This window comes from Penicillium alfredii (genome assembly GCF_028826965.1).
Source record: "Penicillium alfredii strain IBT 34128 chromosome Unknown utg000010l_segment0_segment0, whole genome shotgun sequence".
NCBI classification, from domain to species: Eukaryota; Fungi; Ascomycota; class Eurotiomycetes; order Eurotiales; family Aspergillaceae; genus Penicillium; species Penicillium alfredii.
The window spans coordinates 593,097-613,356 of NW_026622707.1; the positions used below are offsets into that span (position 1 = coordinate 593,097).

Sequence of the window (20,260 nt, forward strand, 5' to 3'; positions counted from 1 at the left end):
TTATGTTCGGCTAGTTAGGTCTACATTGATTCTCTGAATTTATCTTATTTCTGTTATATTCAGGCACAGTCTACAGTCTACAGGATGTATTCTCTAGACTCCGCATAGCCCCACCATCTGTACAGTTGGAGCTGCAACGTACATAACCCGATGACGACCAAGTCTTCCCCTCGCCTATATTTCCTTCTTTCTTCCTCTCTTTCTTCCTAGCTATATCTATCACATTTTAACCATCCCTTTCTACCCCCAACATGTCCACTCAAACCCTAACTGTCCTCCTCCTAGGAACCTGTGACACCAAACTCGCCGAGCTCCTCTACATAAAAGAGCAAATCGAAACACAGTCCCAGATCAATGTCCTGATCATGGACATAGGCCGCAACACAACCAACCATCCAGATATTAGTTTTACACCAGAGCATCTATTACAGCAAGCGACAGAGCCAATCCAGTCCACCGCCAACAACAACGATACAAACAATATACCAGACCTCAAATCCCTCCCCCGAGCAACCTACATCTCAACCCTAGCCACCTCCGCAACCCAAAAAGCCACCCATTTATACCAAACCTCCCAAATCCACGGAATCCTTGCCATAGGCGGGTCGTGCGGGACAACACTCGCAACAGCAGTCATGCGCGACGCGTTGCCAGTGGGATTCCCAAAATTAATGGTGTCGACGATGGCGTCGGGGGATGTGGCGCCGTACATCGGGGAAACAGATATCAGTATGATGTACAGTGTTGTCGATATTGCGGGGCGGAATCGGGTGTTGGAGCGGGTTTTGGGGAATGCGGGGGGTGCTGTTGCTGGTATGGCATTGTCTTATTATCGATATTGTCATGCCAATCTATCCAAGGAAGTATCTATGGGTGATGCTTTGAGGGATATGCAGGATATACACAGTGGGAAGAACGACAATGCCAATGGTGGTATACGCATCGCTATCTCCATGTTCGGGGTTACGACCCCCTCTGTAACGCATGCCCGGCAGCACCTCGAATCCGTTCTCCCGAACTGCGAAGTATATATCTTCCACGCGACAGGGTCAGGTGGACGGGCGATGGAACGGCTGATTCGGGAGGGGCAGCTAGACGCAGTCCTCGACCTGACGACAACGGAGATCGCAGACGAGGTTGTTGGCGGGGTGTTGAGTGCAGGTCCGGGACGTTTAAGTGCAGCCACGGCCCGAGGGATTCCGCGGGTTGTCAGTGTGGGAGCGTGCGACATGGTGAATTTCGGGGAGAGAAAAAGTGTCCCATCCATATTCTGGGAGAGTGGCTCTGCCGGTGACTCTGCGAGTGAATCTTCACGGAAGCAGAGGCTATTCCATGAGCATAACGCTGCTGTTACGCTCATGCGCACGACAGCCGAGGAATGTGTGCTTATCGCGCGAATGATTGCGCGCAATTTACTCGGTGGCTCTGAGAAGACCGTCACTTCTGCTGCACAGCCCGGGACTGCATCTGAGACTAGTGGGTTGGCGCGGACTAAGGTCGTGCTGCCAACCGGGGGAGTCAGCATGCTGGATGTCCCCAGCCAGCCATTTTGGGACCCCGAGGCGGATGAGGTGCTGTTTTCAACGCTAGAGAATGAGTTGCAGGGCAGTGGAATAGAGGTTGTGCGGGATACTCATGCGATTAATGAGCCCGGGTTTGCTGTTGCTGTGGCCGATGAATTGGTGCATTTGATTCAAGTATCCGACAATAAATAGTTCTCTTCTTCTGGAATACAATATTGAGAACGACCTCTGGAAGCACCCATGAGTTCTCCAGGCTCCTACACCATGAACAATAATTTCAAGCACAGTATTGTTTCACTATGCACAGCCCACAGGCATTTAATGAGGTATCAATTAATCCCATCCGTACGCAGTGTTGAATGCAAGACCATCCCGGTCAACCCACGCCAAAAAACATTAAAACATACAGCCCCCTCATACCCAACCACACTTTTATGCCGTTGAAGGACAACCACTTTTGAGTTCTAAGTTGATGGAGAACTCTTAATGCCAATCGTAACATCGTCGAATCATGTTGAAAGTCTATATCCCAGGAAATTCATCGAAATGGGACGCAATTGAAAAGCGGTTTAGTAGCGGTAGCTATTGACAATTAGTGGTGTGCAGAAGCCGAACAGGGACAGAGAACTCACATCTCCGACTTGAAAGGACCGTTGACGTCCAGGCCGAGGTAGTCGGCCTGCACTGGGGTCAGCTTGGTCAGCTTGGCGTTGACATGGTCCAAGTGGCAGAGGGCGACCTGCTCGTCCAGAGCCTTGGGCAGCACGTAGACACCAACGGGCTTCTTGCCGCCGGCACCGAACTCGACGTACTTCTGGCCGAAAGCAGCGTCCTCGGCCTTGAACAGAGCAATCTGGGCAAGGACCTGGTTCGAGAACGAGCACGACATGACGAACGACGAGTGGCCGGTGGCGCAGCCAAGGTTGACCAGACGGCCCTCAGCCAGCAGGATGATGTTCTTGCCATTGAGCTGGTAGCGGTCGACCTGGGGCTTGATGTTCTGGACGGACTGAGCGTTGGCCTTGAGCCAGGCAACGTCGATCTCGATGTCAAAGTGACCGATGTCTGGAAGGTCAGTACCAATGTTTAAGCTTCAAAGAAACGAGTTAAAACATACTGCAGACAATAGCGTCGTTGCGCATAGCCTCGAAGTGACGGCCAACCAGGATGTCACGGCAACCAGTGGTGGTGACGAAGATCTGACCAATAGCAGCAGCCTCTTCCATGGTGCTGACCTCGTAGCCCTGGACGGCAGCTTGGAGGGCGTTGATGGGGTCGACCTCGGTGACAATGACGCGGGCACCCATGCTGTGCAGGGCCTGGGCGCAGCCCTTGCCGACGTCACCGTAACCGGCAACGACACCGACCTTACCAGCGATCATGACATCGGTGGCACGCTTGATACCGTCGATGAGCGACTCACGGCAGCCGTACAGGTTGTCGAACTTGGACTTGGTCACACAGTCGTTGACGTTGATGGCAGGCACACGGAGCTTGCCATCCTTCAGCATGCGGTACAGGTGGTGGACACCAGTAGTGGTCTCCTCGGATACACCGAAGCAGTCGTTGAGCATCTCGGGGTGCTTGGAGTGGACGAGCGAGGTCAGGTCACCACCGTCGTCAAGGATGAGGTTCAGCTTCTGGCCGTCCTTGAAGGCGTGGAGCTGCTGCTCCAAGCACCACTGGTACTCCTCCTCGGTCTCACCCTTCCAGGCGAAGCTATAGAATGTTAGGCGGGTTCGTTCGAATATGAAAACACAGGAGAAGCTTACACAGGGACACCGGCGGCGGCAATGGCGGCGGCAGCATGGTCCTGGGTGGAGAAGATGTTGCAGCTGGTCCAGGTGACCTCGGCACCGAGGTGGACAAGGGTCTCGATCAGGACGGCAGTCTGGATGGCTGTGAAGAAGTCAGAAATGACCCGAAAAAATTGAACTCGATCAACGTACTCATGTGCAGACAACCGGCAATGCGGGCACCCTTCAGAGGCTGGTCGGCACCGTACTTCTCGCGGATGGCCATCAGACCGGGCATCTCAACCTCGGAGAGCTCGATCTCCCGACGACCGAAGGCGGCCAGGGACTATACGAGACAAAAGTCAACGATTGAGCAGATCAAGCAGCAAAAGGGGAGGACGTACAATGTCAGCGACCTTGAACTTTTGGGCGGGGGCAGCCATGGTCAAGAAAATAGATGAACGAGACTGTTGGGAGATGGTTAGCTTTGAAACCATACATAAATACAGGGAAGTAGTAGAGTACCAACCAAATAGAATAGGATATGGGATTGAGAGGATGAGAGAAGAAAGAGGGAGAGGTGGAGGGAGAAAAGGAGAGCGAAAAGATCGAGAGGGGAAAACTTTCCGTTACTAAGGGTCAGGGCAGGTACCGATACATGAAATGTCTAGTTTAGTGGGGGAATTAATTCGCTCAAGGAAGTACCGGTACTTCCACAATCAGCCCACCTTCTGCACTGATAGCGGGGTCCGGCTTATCACGTGGTTATCAACATGGCCCAAGGACCTTGCAGGTGAAGTATGAAGAGCGTATATGTATTGAGATAGAATTGAATCAATTATATTCAATGATTATAAACTAAGGAGTTTAGTTTGAATTTTTGAGTAATGAAGAACATCATTGCTAGGGTTCAATCCATCAGAAATGCCTAGTTCGCGTGGCTGCAAGTGTAGTAACAGGGCCTGCCACAGGAATAAGATTGACTGTTGTGTATTGATGAAGTCAACTCCGAGAGGTCCCCAAGCCGTGGCTGTTCCATTTTATGTAGAGTGAAATAAATGAGTTAGGCACTGCAGATAGAAAGCAATCTCGACAAGTCCACTCTTGAGATGATGGAGCACGGAGATGCAAGTAAAACGAGGGCTCGATAAAATTGCATAAGACATGGCATTGCCAGAAAAGAAGAAAGATGACCCCATCCTATCAGCCCAGAAAACGCTACCTCAAAAAGATCGCAAAGACCATGACCATCGGCCCACGGAAAAGTCAAGCCACAGAGAAAAAAACATCATGCCATAAGTCATAACTATCATAGAGCCGCCGCAAAGAGAACAAGAAGAAGAAAAAACGAAAACTAATAAGAAATATGCAGCGGCTCAGGTCCATACAAATTCCCAGAGCCCGGGGCATGGTCATGCCAAGAATCACTAGAAGAAGGCGCATATTCAATCTCATCGGGCCAACGGTGGCGCGAAGACGGGGCAGCGCTGTGGCTATGTGCACGACGCATCTGGCGCTTGGCAGCGCGCATAGCACACTCAGACTGGAAGTTGTTGGTCTCCTTACGCTTCTCGTTGACCTCCTTCCACTCTTTATAAGCGCCCTTGATGCCGAGGGCAGCGAGACCAATACTAACGGCGTCGTGGGTGTTAGCCTTGAGGCGTTTCTTGCGAGCCTCTTCGGGGGTGATCTCGCCCTCCTTGAGCTGCTGCATGCGCTCCTTGCGCTTCTCGACGCTGCCATACACACCGTGGGCGGCGTGGATGGTGGCGACGCTGGCGAGGCCGGTGGTCAGCAGCATGTCACGCTTCATCTTCTTGCGCTTTTTCTTTTCATCAGAACTGTCGCCGAGGTCAGAATCACTCTCTGAGCTGGACGCTTGCCCGCGGTCCATGGAGGTGGCGCCATCCCCACCGCGCGGTGCGCTGGTGGGCGCGTAGGGGGGTGGATTTTTGCCGTCTTGGAAACGGTGTCGACCTACATCTCTCGAGCCTCTGTCCCGTCGTGAATCCCTGTGGTGATAATCGCTGTCCGCATCCGAGTCGGAATATTCGTCATTCCGGGGTCGCCGGTGGTGACGCCGCTCCCTGTGCCGGTCACTGTGACCGCGATCTCTGGAATCGTCCCTGTGTCGGTCTCCTCCTTCATCCAGTCCGAGGGCCGCCATACCCTTGTTGATGTAGTCCGAGACGCTCTTGCTGCGTTTCTTGGAGCCACGGTGGTCATCCTCGCTATCAGAAGCATCTTTTCGACCGCGATGCCGAGACCGAGATCTCGAGACCCGGTCATAGATTTCTTTGCCGGCAGCAGCCAGAGCGCCCGACGCAGCCAGGCCCCCGAGAGCACCAGAGGAACGACCACGGCCGTTTCGGCCTCGAGATTGCGAGCGCGAGCCATTCATAAACCGATTGGCCGCAAGGCCAGCGAGCGTCGACTCGACGACGTGACGTGTGCCGTGCTTGCGGGGGTCTTTGTCCACAAGCCCATCGGTCCCGCCCGCGGTGATAGCCGCCGTGAGGATACGTTTTCCCTTTTGGCCGGTCCACTCGCCGGGCTCTTTGCGCTGCCGGAATGCTTCCACGGCGCCGGCTGTGAGTGCGGCCCGCGCCGCCTGGGCAATACGCTGCTCGCTGCGGTCTCGACGACTACGGCTATGGCCACGGCCCCGACCACGGTCGCGATCTCGGCTCCGAGAACGCGATGATGAGGATGAGCGGGATCGGGGGCGGTGACGGGAGTGCGAGCGGCCGCGGCCACGATGTCCATGGCCTGAGGCGGCAGCACCAAGACCTAGGGCCCCAAGTGCTTGCTCGCTGAACGACTTGCGGCGTCTATGGCGTGGCGGTGACGGACTGGGTGATGAAGGAGGTGAATACCGGGAGCGACGAGGACCTGGAAGATAGTCAGATCAGAGTCATTTCTATAAATGCAATAATGAGAAATACGTACGGCGGTCATCATAATGGCGTGGCCGTCGAGAACGGGAGGTGTAGTATCCAGTCTCGTAGTGAGGATCGTAGCCGCTGACCGACGACGCCCGGCGCACATTTTCGTACACAGGTCGGCGGGGTCGCCGAGACGTGTAACCACGCTCGTAGACCAAGTCCTCGCCGGGGGGTAGTCCCGCTGGACTTCCTCGACCGAGTCATCGCTGCCACGACGGGCATAGACATCTCTGTCGTACCTTGCATATCGGCCGCGGGGCTCATCGTAAGGATCTGCGTAGCTGGGAGGGCGGTCGTAGCGGTCGCGCGGCATGTAGCGACGATCCTCGCGGTACGCCATGGCGCAGAGAAAAAGAGGGGTACTGGGAAGAAGGGGATGAAGGGAGTTCACAAATCCAAGAAACAAGGTCGAAATGATAACTCTTTTTTTCAACAGAAGAACAAGGATGGTTGAAGAGAAAGATGAGAGCGAGAAAGTAGCGGGGCGGGGGTGGCGTGACGTCGACTGGGCCGTGCAGGGATTCATTGGGGACTTGGCGCTGAGAGATGAGGCATGTCTTGAGTTGATCAACGGGCGCTGCGCCAACTGAGATTTATATTGTGGTTTCCTCGATGACGTCGCGCTTAAAACACCGAGTGTTGGAAGATGTCCAAGAGAGAAAATGTTTCGAATCAGCCAATTCTGTCAAATTTCTCGCGCCGACGTCATCCTGCATTAGGAAAAAATCAGGGAATATGACAGCCCTACGCCCTGTCTGGGCAATTTGGATGCAGACATTTTGTAGGTCCCTCTACTTTATCTTCAAGTGGGTGAAGTATGAAGTTGCAATGTCAACACTCGTTCCACGGGTCGCCCTCGGGTTGCCCCGTAAATTGGCCCGGGTCTTGGTGCAGCCAAGCCTGTATCATCCTTCCTATTCCAGGACCCTGGAGAGTCCTATACAAAACATAAAACCCCAATCGATACATGAATCCCAAAGAAAATTAACCATCCTGACATAGCTCAACAAATGCAATGATACATGGGGAATATAACAACAAAAAAAGAGAATCAATGCGTGTGCGGAGGGACCTGAACATCTCGGGTCTGTTGAGGGCCATGCAATAAAAAAAAGGAAATGAAGAAGCAGAACAAGTTTCCTGGTAAGAAACGCGCTGGAGCAGAAAGAGAAACCAAAGAGAAGAGAAGAGGAGCAAATGAGATGGACACTGCGCAGCAGTGGGTCAGCACATGGGAAGTGTCAAAAAGACATGAATCCCGAGACTGGGCATGAAACATAGACGAGACATGACTGCGTTTTTTCACAGAGGATGCGGACCGCTGCTGGATGGAGCCTGGACGCTCGACTCAGTCGATTGACTGGGCGTGCGGTGGTGCGAGGAAGAGAGATAGGTCGAATCAGCCCGGGACACCCAGCGGCCCTCGGTCTCGGTCTCAGACGTCGACCGCAGGTCGTCTGAGTGGGTGCGGTGGGTCCGGATATGCTGCTTCATGTTGTCCTTGCGGGTGAACGCCTTGTTGCAGATCGGACAGTGCACACTCTTTTCGCCGGTGTGCTTTTTGCCGTGGCGAGCAGCATGGCCCGAGGTCGTGAAGGTGGCCGAACAGTCGTGGCTGGCGGCATAGGGACATGGGTACTTGTTCTTGCGCTTTGGTTGCGACTGGGCATCTGAGGCAATGTTGGCCTGCGTCTCAGGTGGTGTGCGCGGTGCTGCCGGACCGCGCGATGGATACCGGTACGGATCCCGTCGCGGATCCTGCCGGGCGTACGGGTGGTAGCCAGATGACGATTGGCTGGAGATATAGTCATACGCGGAGCCGTCCGATGAGCCTGGCGATGTGGGCTGCACGGCCTCGGCCACCGGGTTGAAGAAATGGCGGGTCCCTCGCGGAGAGGCGCCAGGCGACTCAGACGCTGCATGGGGACGGGCGTATGAAGGGTCGCTGACAAGCGGGGGCAGCGGCTCGGACTGTGGCGGAGAGAATGACGGAGAAGAGTGGTTCCGACAGAGTCGTGGTGCAGAGCGGACGGCAAACGATGGGTTATCATCATTGTTCAGGATCGACACCATGCTCGTCCTGCAGCCGGACATTGCCTCTGGACCCCGATATCCGATCACCGGGGCTGGAAAGATATACTACAAGTTGCAGAGCTCCAGTCAGTATAGTTGCTAGCAGCCCGCTCTGCCGCGCAAGAACTCGAGAATAGCTCGAGAGATGGCACGGAGCAGAAACAGAGCGAAACAAAAAAAAAGAAACCAGAGACACAGGGAGAAAGAAGAGAAATTTCCCTCCCCCCGAATGTCACAGCAAACGCACCGGTTCTCGAAAGATGTTTGTCCTTTGCGTCGTGTAACAAGTCGACAACATTAGACCCTAACCCGGCACTCGCCTGGAGACCTGACAAAAGCCCGCTGACTCGAACCTGTGCTCCCTGACTCGTGTCGAGGACTGGCGACCAGAAGCGGGCTCTGAGAGGGCCAGCCGTGGATGCGACCCGTTAAGGGAGGCAGTTATAGGATCACCAGAAATAGGCGCAGTCTTCAGGTCGGTCGTGTCGGGAATTTTGCAGCCGAACTCCGTCCGAGAGGGTTTCTTTTTCTTTTTCTTTTTCTTTCTCTTTTCTTTTTGCCCTCGCAATGGAGGTGGGGAACACAACCCTCAACGGCAGTTGCAAACTGGCCCGGAGATATTGCAGGGAAGAAATCCAACGCCGGGTATCAACGTTGAGCCACAAGCAACAGTCTTCCAGAGAAGTGCAGGGCTCCCAGGGAATCGAAGTAAACGGTATATAGTTCTGGGGGATGCGATAGCGGAAGCGAACAGAGACTGATACGCGATAAGGATGTCGTGGGAGGGGGGAGGAAAGAGCCAAGGTTCGAGAGTGAGAGAGAGATGACCTGAGAGGATTCAAAAGAGTAGTAGAATACAAAAGCAAGAAAGGAAATGGGCGAGTTTAACAAAAAAAGAGAAAAGGTAAGTAAAAAACGAAGAAAAGAAGAAAAATAATGACAGGGAAGGTCAGCAAGTAATTATACTCAACGAAAGCCAAGCTCCAGGGTCTGGCGAGGCTCAGAAGCTCATAGTTGGAGAGCACGCTATGCCATTTAGCCTGGGTGGATCACCAGGCAGACGTCGATATTTTGATACTGTAATTATGAATTCTCAATATTGAATATTGAATCATCAATATTTCTTACAGTTAAGGAGACCCCTAACCCACCCCTGACACTAGACCTGTGCAGACCCGTTTCTGGGCTCCGTTTCTTCCGGGCCGCCCCATCGTTAGATCTGTTCTATGATTTGTATTTGATTTGTATTTGAATTATTACTATTGTTATTCTAATATCCTATTACTCATGCTATTGCTATTCCTGTTTTTTATATTTATTATATTCCATCTCGCCATGAACCTGGCATTTGGACCAAAGCGTCCAGATCCTCAATGCAACTAGAGCTTCGGTTGGGCCAAGCGAAAACGCCCCACCGGGAAATAATGCCCAGACATTATTATTATTCATGTTGGTCGGCAGAACTGCGGGAAAAGATTAGTATGGGTCGGGGGTTTTTTTTCTTTTCTTTTTTTTTTTTTCGTTCTTTTCCCATGGACCCTGAGTATAACATTGAGCGCATTCCAATCCTGAAGCCTAGGGCGGAAAATGTTTTAGCCATACGTCAGCCACGATGTATTTATTGATTATTTCTTTGAATAACTCTAATAATCTACTAATACTATTATCGAGGAATTCCAGATATCGCTGTATCTCTGTAGTCTGTGAACACCACATCTTGCGCTGCGTACAGGGTTCGAGCATACGTAAGAGATGATGCGGATATCGCTTGTCCCGAATGGGAACTAAGCTCCGGCTCGGATTTTCCAAGCGGAGCCCATTCTGGAATACAGCCCTTGCGAGGCCACGTTTTTCTTACAGTATTTGTTCCGTGGTTCCGGGATCCGCAGAGATCGAGCTGTAAGGAAAGAGAGAAACGAAAAAGAAAAGAAAAAGGAATTGAAGAAAATCTACTCTCTCGGGAGTCCGAACGCCGGCCCCGAGAACCCTAAACGCCCCAACGTGGCCTTATCCACTTCTACAAAGGGTACTCGGCACCGAATGCACGAAAAGTCCGATATGTACTGTACAAATGTTAGTGAGTCCAAATCAATGAGAAATACTAATACCTCAATTCACTATAGTACCTAATCTCAAATCCAAATTGTCCAACATATACAGAAATACAGAAATACAGAAATACCAAAAATAATAATGATCTTCTCACAACTCACGTCACCTCCACGCACGCCCTGCGATAACTTAATCTCCAACGGGATCCATCACGGCAACTGGCCATGATTTCTTCTCATTATTATTAGCCTGAGGACGGTTCTGGCCCGTGCGATCCTCGTACTCGTACGCGTCCAACGCCGCCCCGCCCCGAGAACCATTCGCGCGGGGACACCCTCTCCGCCTGGCATACGTAAGGGGGCGACGTATGGGCCATTGAAAAAACCAGGTTGGATCGTGTTTTGGATGTGAGAATTGTGATTTGGTCGCAAGCGTAAAAGACAAAAGATTTGTTGGTGGATTCCCTATGATTACCCAGCCCTGTATCCATCCATGGATGTTGGATCCACTGGTCTTAGGGCTGGCGTAATCAAACCCCATCAAAACCACAACCCTTCATTTCTCTCCCTTCGCAAGCCACAAGTCACCGTCGATCAGCCAAGCTTCTGCATGTCCCGATCCCGCGTCTGGCAAAGCATGGTTCAGGCTGACTTGCGAAGACGCGGGCCGCCTGGAGAGAGAGAGAGAGGGGAAGAAGAGCATACGTATGCAGCCTACGTATATCCACGGAAGTTGAAGTGTCCCCACGCCATCCAACGAGTGACATGTCGGTTACTTTTTCCTGAACTAGGGGTTTTAGGGCCACTCCCTCCGGCTTTTCTCAATGATTCGTACCCCGATCAGCCTTAGGTATTACGCCACACGCTTGAGTCAAGGGCCCTGTGGTTCTCCCGTTCCTGTAGACCCTTTCTAATTTTATTTTTCTGTTATTTCCCGTCTTTTTTCTGTCCCGTTATTCCTTTCTTTCTGATGCAGGGACTCGTGGCCCTGGCTTTTCCCCTTCCCTCCCCTTTCCCTTCCCCTACCTTTCCTTCCTCTTCGATACTAGTATCGTGATACTCGAATTGGCACTGCTTCCCCCAAACTAATTCCTGTTTTCGCCTAGTGTGATGGGGCTAATTTACAACTGCTGACAACTGCCCCCCGTCACTTGCCCACGCGGCCTTTTTTGGTTTGTTTTTGGGTTTCTTTTTTTTCGTTTTTTTCTTGCCTGTTATCTGCAGGATTGTGGCTGGGGATAATCTGGCTCTTCTTGCCTTGACTCTCTCTGTTTCTCTCAGCTGGCTATGGATTTATCATCGGCCCCCACAATTTACAATTGAGTTTGGACCCCATGCATCTGGATGACAGCTTCCACGCCAAATATTGTATTGTAGATGCCTAGAATGCAATTTCCTGGTTACCATACCGGATAACCTCACAAATCCCCGAGCCCCGACATATATAGTATCCGCTGTGCATACTATGAATATGTAGGTATATGCACACAGCCACACCCCGTCGATTCCAGAAAGCTCTTTGCCAAGAGGATTCGCCCAATTTCTGGTCAGCACTTCCAACTTGACACCACAACCACCCGTCCCCACAACATGTCTCAGTAGTCATTTTTACATCATCCACTTAGGCGTCCGAGCTATGTACACATATCTACTGTAAGATAGGCTGGGCTGGGAACCGAATTGGTCTATATACAATGTACAGCCAGCATTGTATATACACTATCACTGCACCAAGGCCCTTTACATACTACAAATACATACCACGAAGTATATACTGCAATAGGTTATTGTACTGTAAGTAGACTAAGCCACTCTGCCACATGGTATTATGTCCGACCCTATTTGTAGTGGGCCCTCACAGCCCACTCGAGCTACATACAGCCGGACTCTGTTCTGTTCTTGCACACCGTACAATCAATTAGGCCGTCTGGGACTTACGAGTTCTCTTACCCGAGAGATGTCGAAAGTCGAAATCATATCTTTCACTCGCCCCAGCCCCGGACACAATTCGCACCCCGATAACTTTCAGGCTAGGCCTCGTTACGCGCCACGTACCGTGGCTTATGCAGTCTGCAGATCTACCGCCCTGGCCCGGTGCCCTGGCTGTCCTTTTCAGCAATCGATCGACGGCGGGCCCCTCAATCGCGGTATGGGGTACACGTACGACCCCTACAAGTCCCGAGCCTGTCAACGAGATCTGGATGATCAGTGCTGGAATTTGCATTAATGAGACGATTATAGTGAAAAGTATAAATAAATAAAAAATAACAAGCCCTAAGGTAATCTACCCTAGTCCTGGAGGTACATACATAGTAATCCACCGATTACGAATCCCCATACTCATCACCCTAAATTAGTTCGTCTTAAATTTCACCGGTTTCTGTCGCAAGATAGTCGGTGATATTCGGTGAATCATCGCGACCATCCCCACAAAAAAGTATATATACATAGGGCTCATATTTGTATACGTGTATACGAATCTCTTCAGGTACAATGCATAAACAAAATCAATATTGAGAGCTCACTTGAACCATGGTTCCTCGATACCCCTAGCGAAACCCACTGGGCTATACATTGGCATCAGGCCACGCGGAGCGGGCGATACGCCAGCCCCCTCCAGGCGCACCCGCTATGCAGGGTTTGGCTAAAACTGGGTCGAAGCGATTGGGGGGGGATCAAGAGCGGGGGGGGGGGGGGGTGACGAGGCCATACTCGTCTTCTACTTACTACTCTACTGTATATTTTCCTTCTTTTTTCTTTTCCCCCCCTTTTTCTCCCTTCTACCAATGGTGAGATGTAGTCGGGAATTTAGTCCATAACGAGTAATTCCTCCTGTTCCTGGACCTAGAAAAAAAAAAGCGACATGCATACTAGGTTTTATCCACTATGTCCACAACTACTGTACTTAGGACATAGTATGTACGCCTGACATGTCTATGTACATTCAGGTTCATACAAGCGTCAATACCGGGAATCAACCAAAAGAAAGTTTCGAGAAGCAACACGCAGCCTGCGAGGGATGCCAGACCCTACCCATGCACAGGGCAGGGCTGCGTAAGCGGAAACGTCATGTTGGTGGGCGGGCTACCCATACAGCTGTGTTTGAAGACGGGTTGCCAAGACACCAGAGATAAATTTGGGGCTTGATAGGCTGGCCCCTGCATGGGTAGCGGTTACTGCTGGGCGAGCACGGCGGCTGTGAGGGTCTTATTACGTGGAGGTAGAAGGTTATAGACGTGATGAGGGTTCTGGATGACGAGGCTGGGCTGGGAGGATGCGGTGCCTTTGAAGGGCACTGATTGATAGCACTTGCGATTGTGGTGGGGGCTGACTAGATTGAGGGAGATTGAGTCTTTGCTTTCTTCCCTTTCTTCCTAGACTGTTGTCACCCTGAGAGAACTATCAAGTGATGTTGGTTTGCTTGTGTGGCACCTGTCGATTTGACCTTGATCTGCTCTTACTGACCTTCTAGATTGTGCGCTTGAGACCAGGACACCATATCCTATAATGCCGAACGATACCTCTGCTACCTCACTTCTGGGCGATGTGAATGTCACATATTCTGAATTTAATACCGGTGGATAACACCGTATCAACACACGATGAGCAGAGACCGCTGCCATCAAGAGTAGATGCTTCATTACAAACCTGTGTCTTCAAATCTTCCACAGATATCGACAATAATTCGGCTGTGGGCAATACATCTTTGGAATATGAATCTTATATTTGTTATTACTTCTCTGTTCTGTGTTCCGTCCCATCTACCTGTACCTTACTACAGATTCCTTACTATCGACTGACGCCTCCCCGAGTAGCAGAGCCGGTTCGACGTGGAACGCATCCTAAAGATGGTCTTATTCGTGGGCCACCCCAGAGAAGGGTACATTAAAAAGCCAGTGACTAAATCCTCTGTTATTCGGGTCAGACATGAAACAAAAAGAGACCAGAGATTGAAGGCCAAGGAAGCTATTGACGCAGAAGTGGCTGCCAAATTCGAAGTGTGGCGGTCTGATATTAGATTTAATAACACGCAACTGAATTAAAATAATATATATCCCTGCTCTCACTTATATTTATCCTACATCCTTGCTATCTTTCACGTATACATGTGCCGTTTCACTTTTCTCCTAACACCAAGCCTACTATAGTGAAAGCCGAACTGTTACGAAACATTCAACTAAAGTGCAATGGTCCTTATTCTGAGTTACAGTATAGGCACTAGTCCAGTTCATCTATCCTTCTATAGCTAATAAAAAGTTGAACCTACTTGGTCATGGAATATACCTCTCTTTCCTTCCATTTGGAACACACTCCTATTTAGTACATGCCTCTCTTCGTTTACTTGAATCATCTGCCCATGCCAACTGGGTTCTGATGCACTGAGCTCCAATTCAAAACATTCTACCTTCAGTAAATATACTGATGCGGCTCTCTAGCTTTGATCTTTCAGATCTTTTCAACAATACAAGCTATCTTCGCGCATTCTTATATTGCGCTATAGGGTATCTTCTGGACTTAGATAAGTCAAGCTCCCGAGTTTATCCTATTCTTTAGGCATGAGAATTAAGGGAAATATGCTCTATTCTTGTCGCAGCATTTGTATACAAGTCTTTCCATCTTTATGGGAAACTCTCACTTTTGATAGCCTTCTTTTTAATACTTGGCATGATACGTTGGCAAAATCTGAGGCTCATGATCAGGTCTTCTGAGCGAACAAGCTCCTACGTTTTCAAAGACCTTTTTATAGGGGTTAAGCTTCGAGTCGACAATACTTCTTATTTTATGGTAAATAGGGACCAAAGTCTTCTCGCCTCTGTGGCCATAGATGATACGTCCAAACCCGTTAATGTTGCGAGTCTTATTGTTACTAAGAACAACGTACTTGATGGCGGCGATATCAAAGCTACCGAATACGTAGGCAAATCGTAGAAGCCACCGGCCTCCTCATAATGGAGTCAGGGAAAGCCCTGATTTATTTGTCTTTTTCTCGGTTGCTGCAGCTGAAGCCATTTTTGAAATAGAACATTGTCTGCCGTCTCTTCTGACTAACGAATAGTCTGCTCTCTACTGCACTGCTCGTTTAATTGATGATGTCAAGAGCTGAGTTTCTTTTTTCGTTCACCGTCTTCCTCGACAAAGAAGCTACTCACTTGGGTTTTTATATTGTTTTAGGACATCCCTCCAAGTTAATGTCATAACCTAACTAGTCTTGACTCGGTCTACCTCAGACTCCCCAGAAAGATTACCGTCCGTCAAAGGGATAAATCAAGAAGGTTATGGGATATGACAAGCATTCGGTAGGATCAATGGGGCATGGAAATTCGGAATTTGCAGCCATACTTTGGCGACTCGGCAAACCTCACGGATATATCGGCAATGCGAGCGGAACTACTCCGCTCACGAACCATCCTCAACTTATACTCAAAAAAGTATGAATTGTGTTTTGTGCTTGTCCTTGCGTTTTCTCAAGTTTCGCGATAGCAGAAATCCTTGATATTGTTTTGGCCTTTATCTGGTCTCCATCTCCATTTTCTCATGAAGTATGCCGCACCCTATCGTGTTAACATTGCTTGAAATCCAATCACATTCAGATATACGTCTACAGCCACGAAAATAAGTTGAGCATAATCAAATTACCTGTAGGTAACCCCGTTTAAAGCACATACCCATTGCCGAGGCTTATTCTCTGCAGAGCTCAGACCTGGGGAAATGCGGGGTGCGCCAGGAAGGAGCCGACGAGCTCTGCGATGTGTCGGGTACTAGAAAATCCTCCGGGGTTTGGCCTCAAGCGGCATTTGTGAATTGATGAATCGGCTATTGATTGTGGTGGTATAGAAACTTTCCTTTGCTTGAAGTACCATTGGGGCCTGGGGTTGACAGGGGAGGTCTGAGTCTGGAGCAGGTTTCTTTCAATGGGTTGAGTAAAGGTATCTGTAAAAACTGGCTGTGGGATTGTCTTTGCATAATTTATTTCCAGTCATATATAGTCCACGCCCTCTATCCGAGAGACTATCCGATCCAGATAGATCTGGAACAAGTGACGACATATCTCTCCACGGTATGCACTCCACATACTTTGATCATTAACCTTAACAGGAACGCCAAGAAGATCATATGGGGGAGTTCTTCAACCAAATCGGGGCGGCTATATCAATTGCCAAATGCCGATGGGGATGAATAGCCGTAATGAGCGTGGACTATAAATAAGAGCAAAGGGGCAAACAAAAAAAAAAGCCACACAATACAGCTTTCTCACCAGCATCCACTGTTCTATGATGCTGCTCTACTCTGCACTCCTGGGCACTGCCCTGTTCCTTCAATCTGGACAATGTCAATTCCAGCCTATTTCCATTCCTTCTCTTCCGAAGAATAGCAACCCGGTTTCTAATGACCTACAGGCATTTTCTATTGAATTTGCCTTTTTCCCTGACTATGCCGGCAACAAGTCACACCCAAACACGTTTTCCAAAACGTTGCTGGACAACTTCAAACAAATCACCGGCGTGCTTCCAAAAGTGAGAGTAGGAGGGACTTCTCAGTATGCATGAAATCTTTCCAAAATGTCAACTTCATTTGGTCGCTAATTAAACTGGGTAATAGGGACCATTCCGACTACTTCCCCAACCAGAAAGAAAACGTCAAGCTCATCTACGAGAAACCAACCGATGACCAGCCAATCCAAATCAACTATGGCCCCGGATATTTCGAATCATATCACACCTTGGGGGACATCCAGTTCCTGCACGGACTCAACATGAACCAAAACAAGTCTGTGCAACAGCTCGAGAGTGCCGCAACAAAAGCGTGTACCTCCATCGGTCCTCAGCTGCACCTCTTTGAACTCGGGAATGAATGGAATTTTGCTCCTGGGAAGTACCGACCAGCCAACTATTCACTTCTCGACTACTCCTGCGAGTGGAACCGCAAGGCTGCCGTCGTGAAAGCCGCGGTCCAGAAAGCGTGCCCTGGTCCCTTCCCGGGATTCATGGCTCCTAGCTTTGTCTTGCTGGACCTGGCGCTCAGTAAGACTACATGGACAGCGGAGGGTCTCTTTCATCTTGGGTATGATGAAAAGAACCTGACGAAAGAGCTTTCTTTTCACAAGTACGCCTTGGCACTCCCGACGGCTGTCTTTAATTTACTGACTCTTGTTCAAAGCTATATGGGTGTCAACGCACCGCCCCTCCCTCCTGCAGGATTTGACCTCCAGAGTATGTTGCGCCAAACCAAATGTATACAACAAGCACCAATAACAATTCTAGAAACCCTGATGAATCACACCAACATGGCCAAAAACCTGGCCCCTCAAATCCAGCGAGCTCGGAATCTCCAATACCTCGGCCACCCCTTTACTCTTGGAGAGTTAAATTCCATCGCCAACCAGGGTCGCAATGGTGAAACCAATGTCTTCGGCGACGCGCTATGGCTGGTTGATTTCTCCTTCTGGGCCGCAGAACACGTACGGTCAACGGCTTCGTTTCTTTATCTGTCAACAATATTAAAATCTCTTCGCAGAACATCAAACGTCTTCACTTTCACCAAGGCCTGAACTACCGATATGCCTCGTGGCAACCGATCACAAGCAAGGGAGTACCTCCAACTACCCGACCACCCTACTACGGACAGATCATGGTAGCCACTGCATTGGGCCATGCAAAGGATTCACGGATTGTCAATATCCCCTTATCGGAAGATACCGAGTCTGCCTACGCGATTTACAACGGGAAACGACTGTCTAAGCTTGCTGTCCTCAATCTCCGGGCGTTCAACCAGACTACAACAAAGACCCGCCCCGATCGGAAGTACCTGTTCCAACTTCCGAAGCATTCCCAGGATGCCAAGATCGAGCGTCTTACTGCCCCGGGAAGCGATGCTTTGCAAAATGTTACGTTTGGGGGTGTTTCGTATGGCTATGGTCTCAAGCAGGGGAAACCGGTCGTTGTTGATTCAAAGGAAGAGAAGGCCGATATCAAGAATGGCGTACTCAGCATTGATATCCCAGACTCTTCGGCGGCTCTTGTCACATTCCTTTAATCAATTTCTGGGAGGCGAGGAAGATAATGAAGCATGTATGCATGAGTTTTGTTTTCCTCGCCAAAGTCTAGATAGCGGTTGGATATATACGCGATGCTCAGGGCAATGAATCCTTTGCGGGTTCTGTAAACACATCAATGGGAGAGCTAAGATGGGGCGGGGCTTGCAGGATCGCTCTCTGTCCAGTCAGAGAATGGCGAGGCTACAATATCGCTGATCTACACTGATCCCCGGTAGTATCCTGATGGGATCGGGCAACATCTAAGTTTAACAACATAAGCAAATGCCTCGATATTCTTGTTCTCAAACCAATCATGACATTGGCTGTTATACTATCCCCGTAATGATCTCCATTTCATTGCAGACAATGAACCGAAAATTCTACGGAATATCCACGCACATTATTCTAGGCCAGCCTTAAGCCTCACTGTCACAGTATTTTTGAAAAAAGATCCAATTTAAAAGTGCGATCTCGGATCCATCTAAACAGCTCGTTGCTCTTCATTGATCCTCACTTTTTAATCGATCTTTCAGTCTCCCGTCGACTCTCTCCCTCACCGAACATGCATCTGAAGCCTGTTGCCCTTATGGCTGTACTTGCAGCGCATAGAGCGGCCACTCCAACAGAGACAACGAATGAAAGAATGAGTGCTGCCTACGATTACGCGGCAAATGAATACTCGCTGGATGGCGCCTCGGCTGTAATGAAAGCCGATATGAAGAAGGGGACGTGCTATATCGATTTCAACATCTCTGGAGCTGGTTGCACCACGGTGATGAAACACGGCGGTCTCACTGAGTGTAATATTTGCCAGGCTCCAGGTAATCCCCGGCCGGAGATTTGATATCTCCTGTTTTGTTTTCTTTCGTCTGGTGTTGTTATATTTATGTTTACACCTCACCTTCATGCTTATGGTACTTTGTTCTATCTATGTATCTATGCTAACAATATCACCGTTTAGATACGGACACTATCGCGCAAAATGTTGACAATCTCTGCGGCTCCGCTACTGGCGTCATGTTCTACAGAGATTACAAAGATGGCTTTGTCGACTACTTCGAGGGCCATTTCTACTTCGTCAACCAGCAGAGTCAAGGCGTGGTCGTCGACTTTGACCATGATGGATATGCATCCGTCCACCGTGATGGAGTTCTGCACATTGAAACCGATACTATGGGAAAGCTGGGAAAGACTAACCGTGCGATCCCACGGTTCTAAGAGTTACCTAGCAGACCTATTTGTGGGGAATGTGGCAGCTTTCCTAATCTCTGTATTGGCGTCTGAGGCTCATCTCGCTCTCAGCAATTCCGTGGCAGATATTTGGACAGTTGGTCATCTATATTTATGCCTTCTTCTGTGTCTAACATTTTAAAGTGCCCAATACGCCTAATCAAATGTTTCATCTAAACTGCTATCTTCAATGAGTTTAATCTGATGGCTTGCCTCTTGTTCCACTCTAGCTCTCTGATACTTGCAGAGAACTTCGATGACTGATGCCAGTTATCCAGATCGGCGAGTCAGCTACAAACTAATTACCCATTCAGCGCTAGTGTATCCCCTATCGCTTTATCATTGGCCAGCTTTGCAGATATTTGGTGCATGAATTTCTAGTCTCCACGGACCGCTTCGCCAAAGATACCTCTTTAACCACCTCTAGATTTTAGTTCTTCCATTGTTTATTATTTTCTAACTAGAAAGCAAGGACCAAGCCAGCTAAGCTTCTTTTTTTTAATTCTATAAAAGAGAGCCATACTCGCTAGGGTGCCCCTGATTTGCCCGAGGGACGTCTGAACGTCCAAGCGCACTCCTGCCAAGCCCTAACTACGATCCGACGTGCGCCAACTCATCAGCCCCCAACTCGACATAGCAACAATTGGCCAGCTGAACTAAACCCTAG

The 20,260-nt window shown here is 49.7% G+C and overlaps 6 protein-coding genes across 6 annotated transcripts; 3 read left to right on the forward strand and 3 right to left on the reverse strand.

Annotated features, from left to right (window-relative positions):
* Positions 1-251: 251 nt before the first annotated feature.
* On the forward strand, positions 252-1,715 carry NUU61_007775 (Tm-1-like ATP-binding domain-containing protein; the record flags this gene model as incomplete). The annotated part of the gene is made up of 1 exon (XM_056658300.1): positions 252-1,715. One exon carries the CDS (start codon positions 252-254, stop codon positions 1,713-1,715), a length of 1,464 nt encoding a protein of 487 aa, XP_056508593.1.
* A 436-nt stretch (positions 1,716-2,151) lies between these two features.
* On the reverse strand, positions 2,152-3,702 carry NUU61_007776 (adenosylhomocysteinase; the record flags this gene model as incomplete). Its single annotated transcript, XM_056658301.1, has 5 exons — positions 2,152-2,588; positions 2,641-3,242; positions 3,296-3,422; positions 3,473-3,605; positions 3,664-3,702. The coding sequence occupies 5 exons, from the start codon at positions 3,700-3,702 to the stop codon at positions 2,152-2,154; spliced, it is 1,338 nt and encodes a 445-aa protein (XP_056508594.1).
* A 911-nt stretch (positions 3,703-4,613) lies between these two features.
* On the reverse strand, positions 4,614-6,544 carry NUU61_007777 (uncharacterized protein; the record flags this gene model as incomplete). Its single annotated transcript, XM_056658302.1, has 3 exons — positions 4,614-6,151; positions 6,209-6,390; positions 6,444-6,544. 3 exons carry the CDS (start codon positions 6,542-6,544, stop codon positions 4,614-4,616), a joined length of 1,821 nt encoding a protein of 606 aa, XP_056508595.1.
* Positions 6,545-7,506: 962 nt separating this feature from the next.
* Positions 7,507-8,298, reverse strand: NUU61_007778 (C2H2-type zinc finger protein; the record flags this gene model as incomplete). Its single annotated transcript, XM_056658303.1, has 1 exon — positions 7,507-8,298. The coding sequence occupies one exon, from the start codon at positions 8,296-8,298 to the stop codon at positions 7,507-7,509; it is 792 nt and encodes a 263-aa protein (XP_056508596.1).
* Positions 8,299-16,600: 8,302 nt separating this feature from the next.
* NUU61_007779 (glycosyl hydrolase family 79 C-terminal domain-containing protein) lies at positions 16,601-18,362 on the forward strand (the record flags this gene model as incomplete). Its single annotated transcript, XM_056658304.1, has 5 exons — positions 16,601-16,866; positions 16,929-17,432; positions 17,487-17,539; positions 17,591-17,787; positions 17,844-18,362. 5 exons carry the CDS (start codon positions 16,601-16,603, stop codon positions 18,360-18,362), a joined length of 1,539 nt encoding a protein of 512 aa, XP_056508597.1.
* A 563-nt stretch (positions 18,363-18,925) lies between these two features.
* NUU61_007780 (uncharacterized protein) lies at positions 18,926-19,581 on the forward strand (the record flags this gene model as incomplete). The annotated part of the gene is made up of 2 exons (XM_056658305.1): positions 18,926-19,163; positions 19,325-19,581. The coding sequence occupies 2 exons, from the start codon at positions 18,926-18,928 to the stop codon at positions 19,579-19,581; spliced, it is 495 nt and encodes a 164-aa protein (XP_056508598.1).
* Between the last annotated feature and the right edge of the window lie 679 nt (positions 19,582-20,260).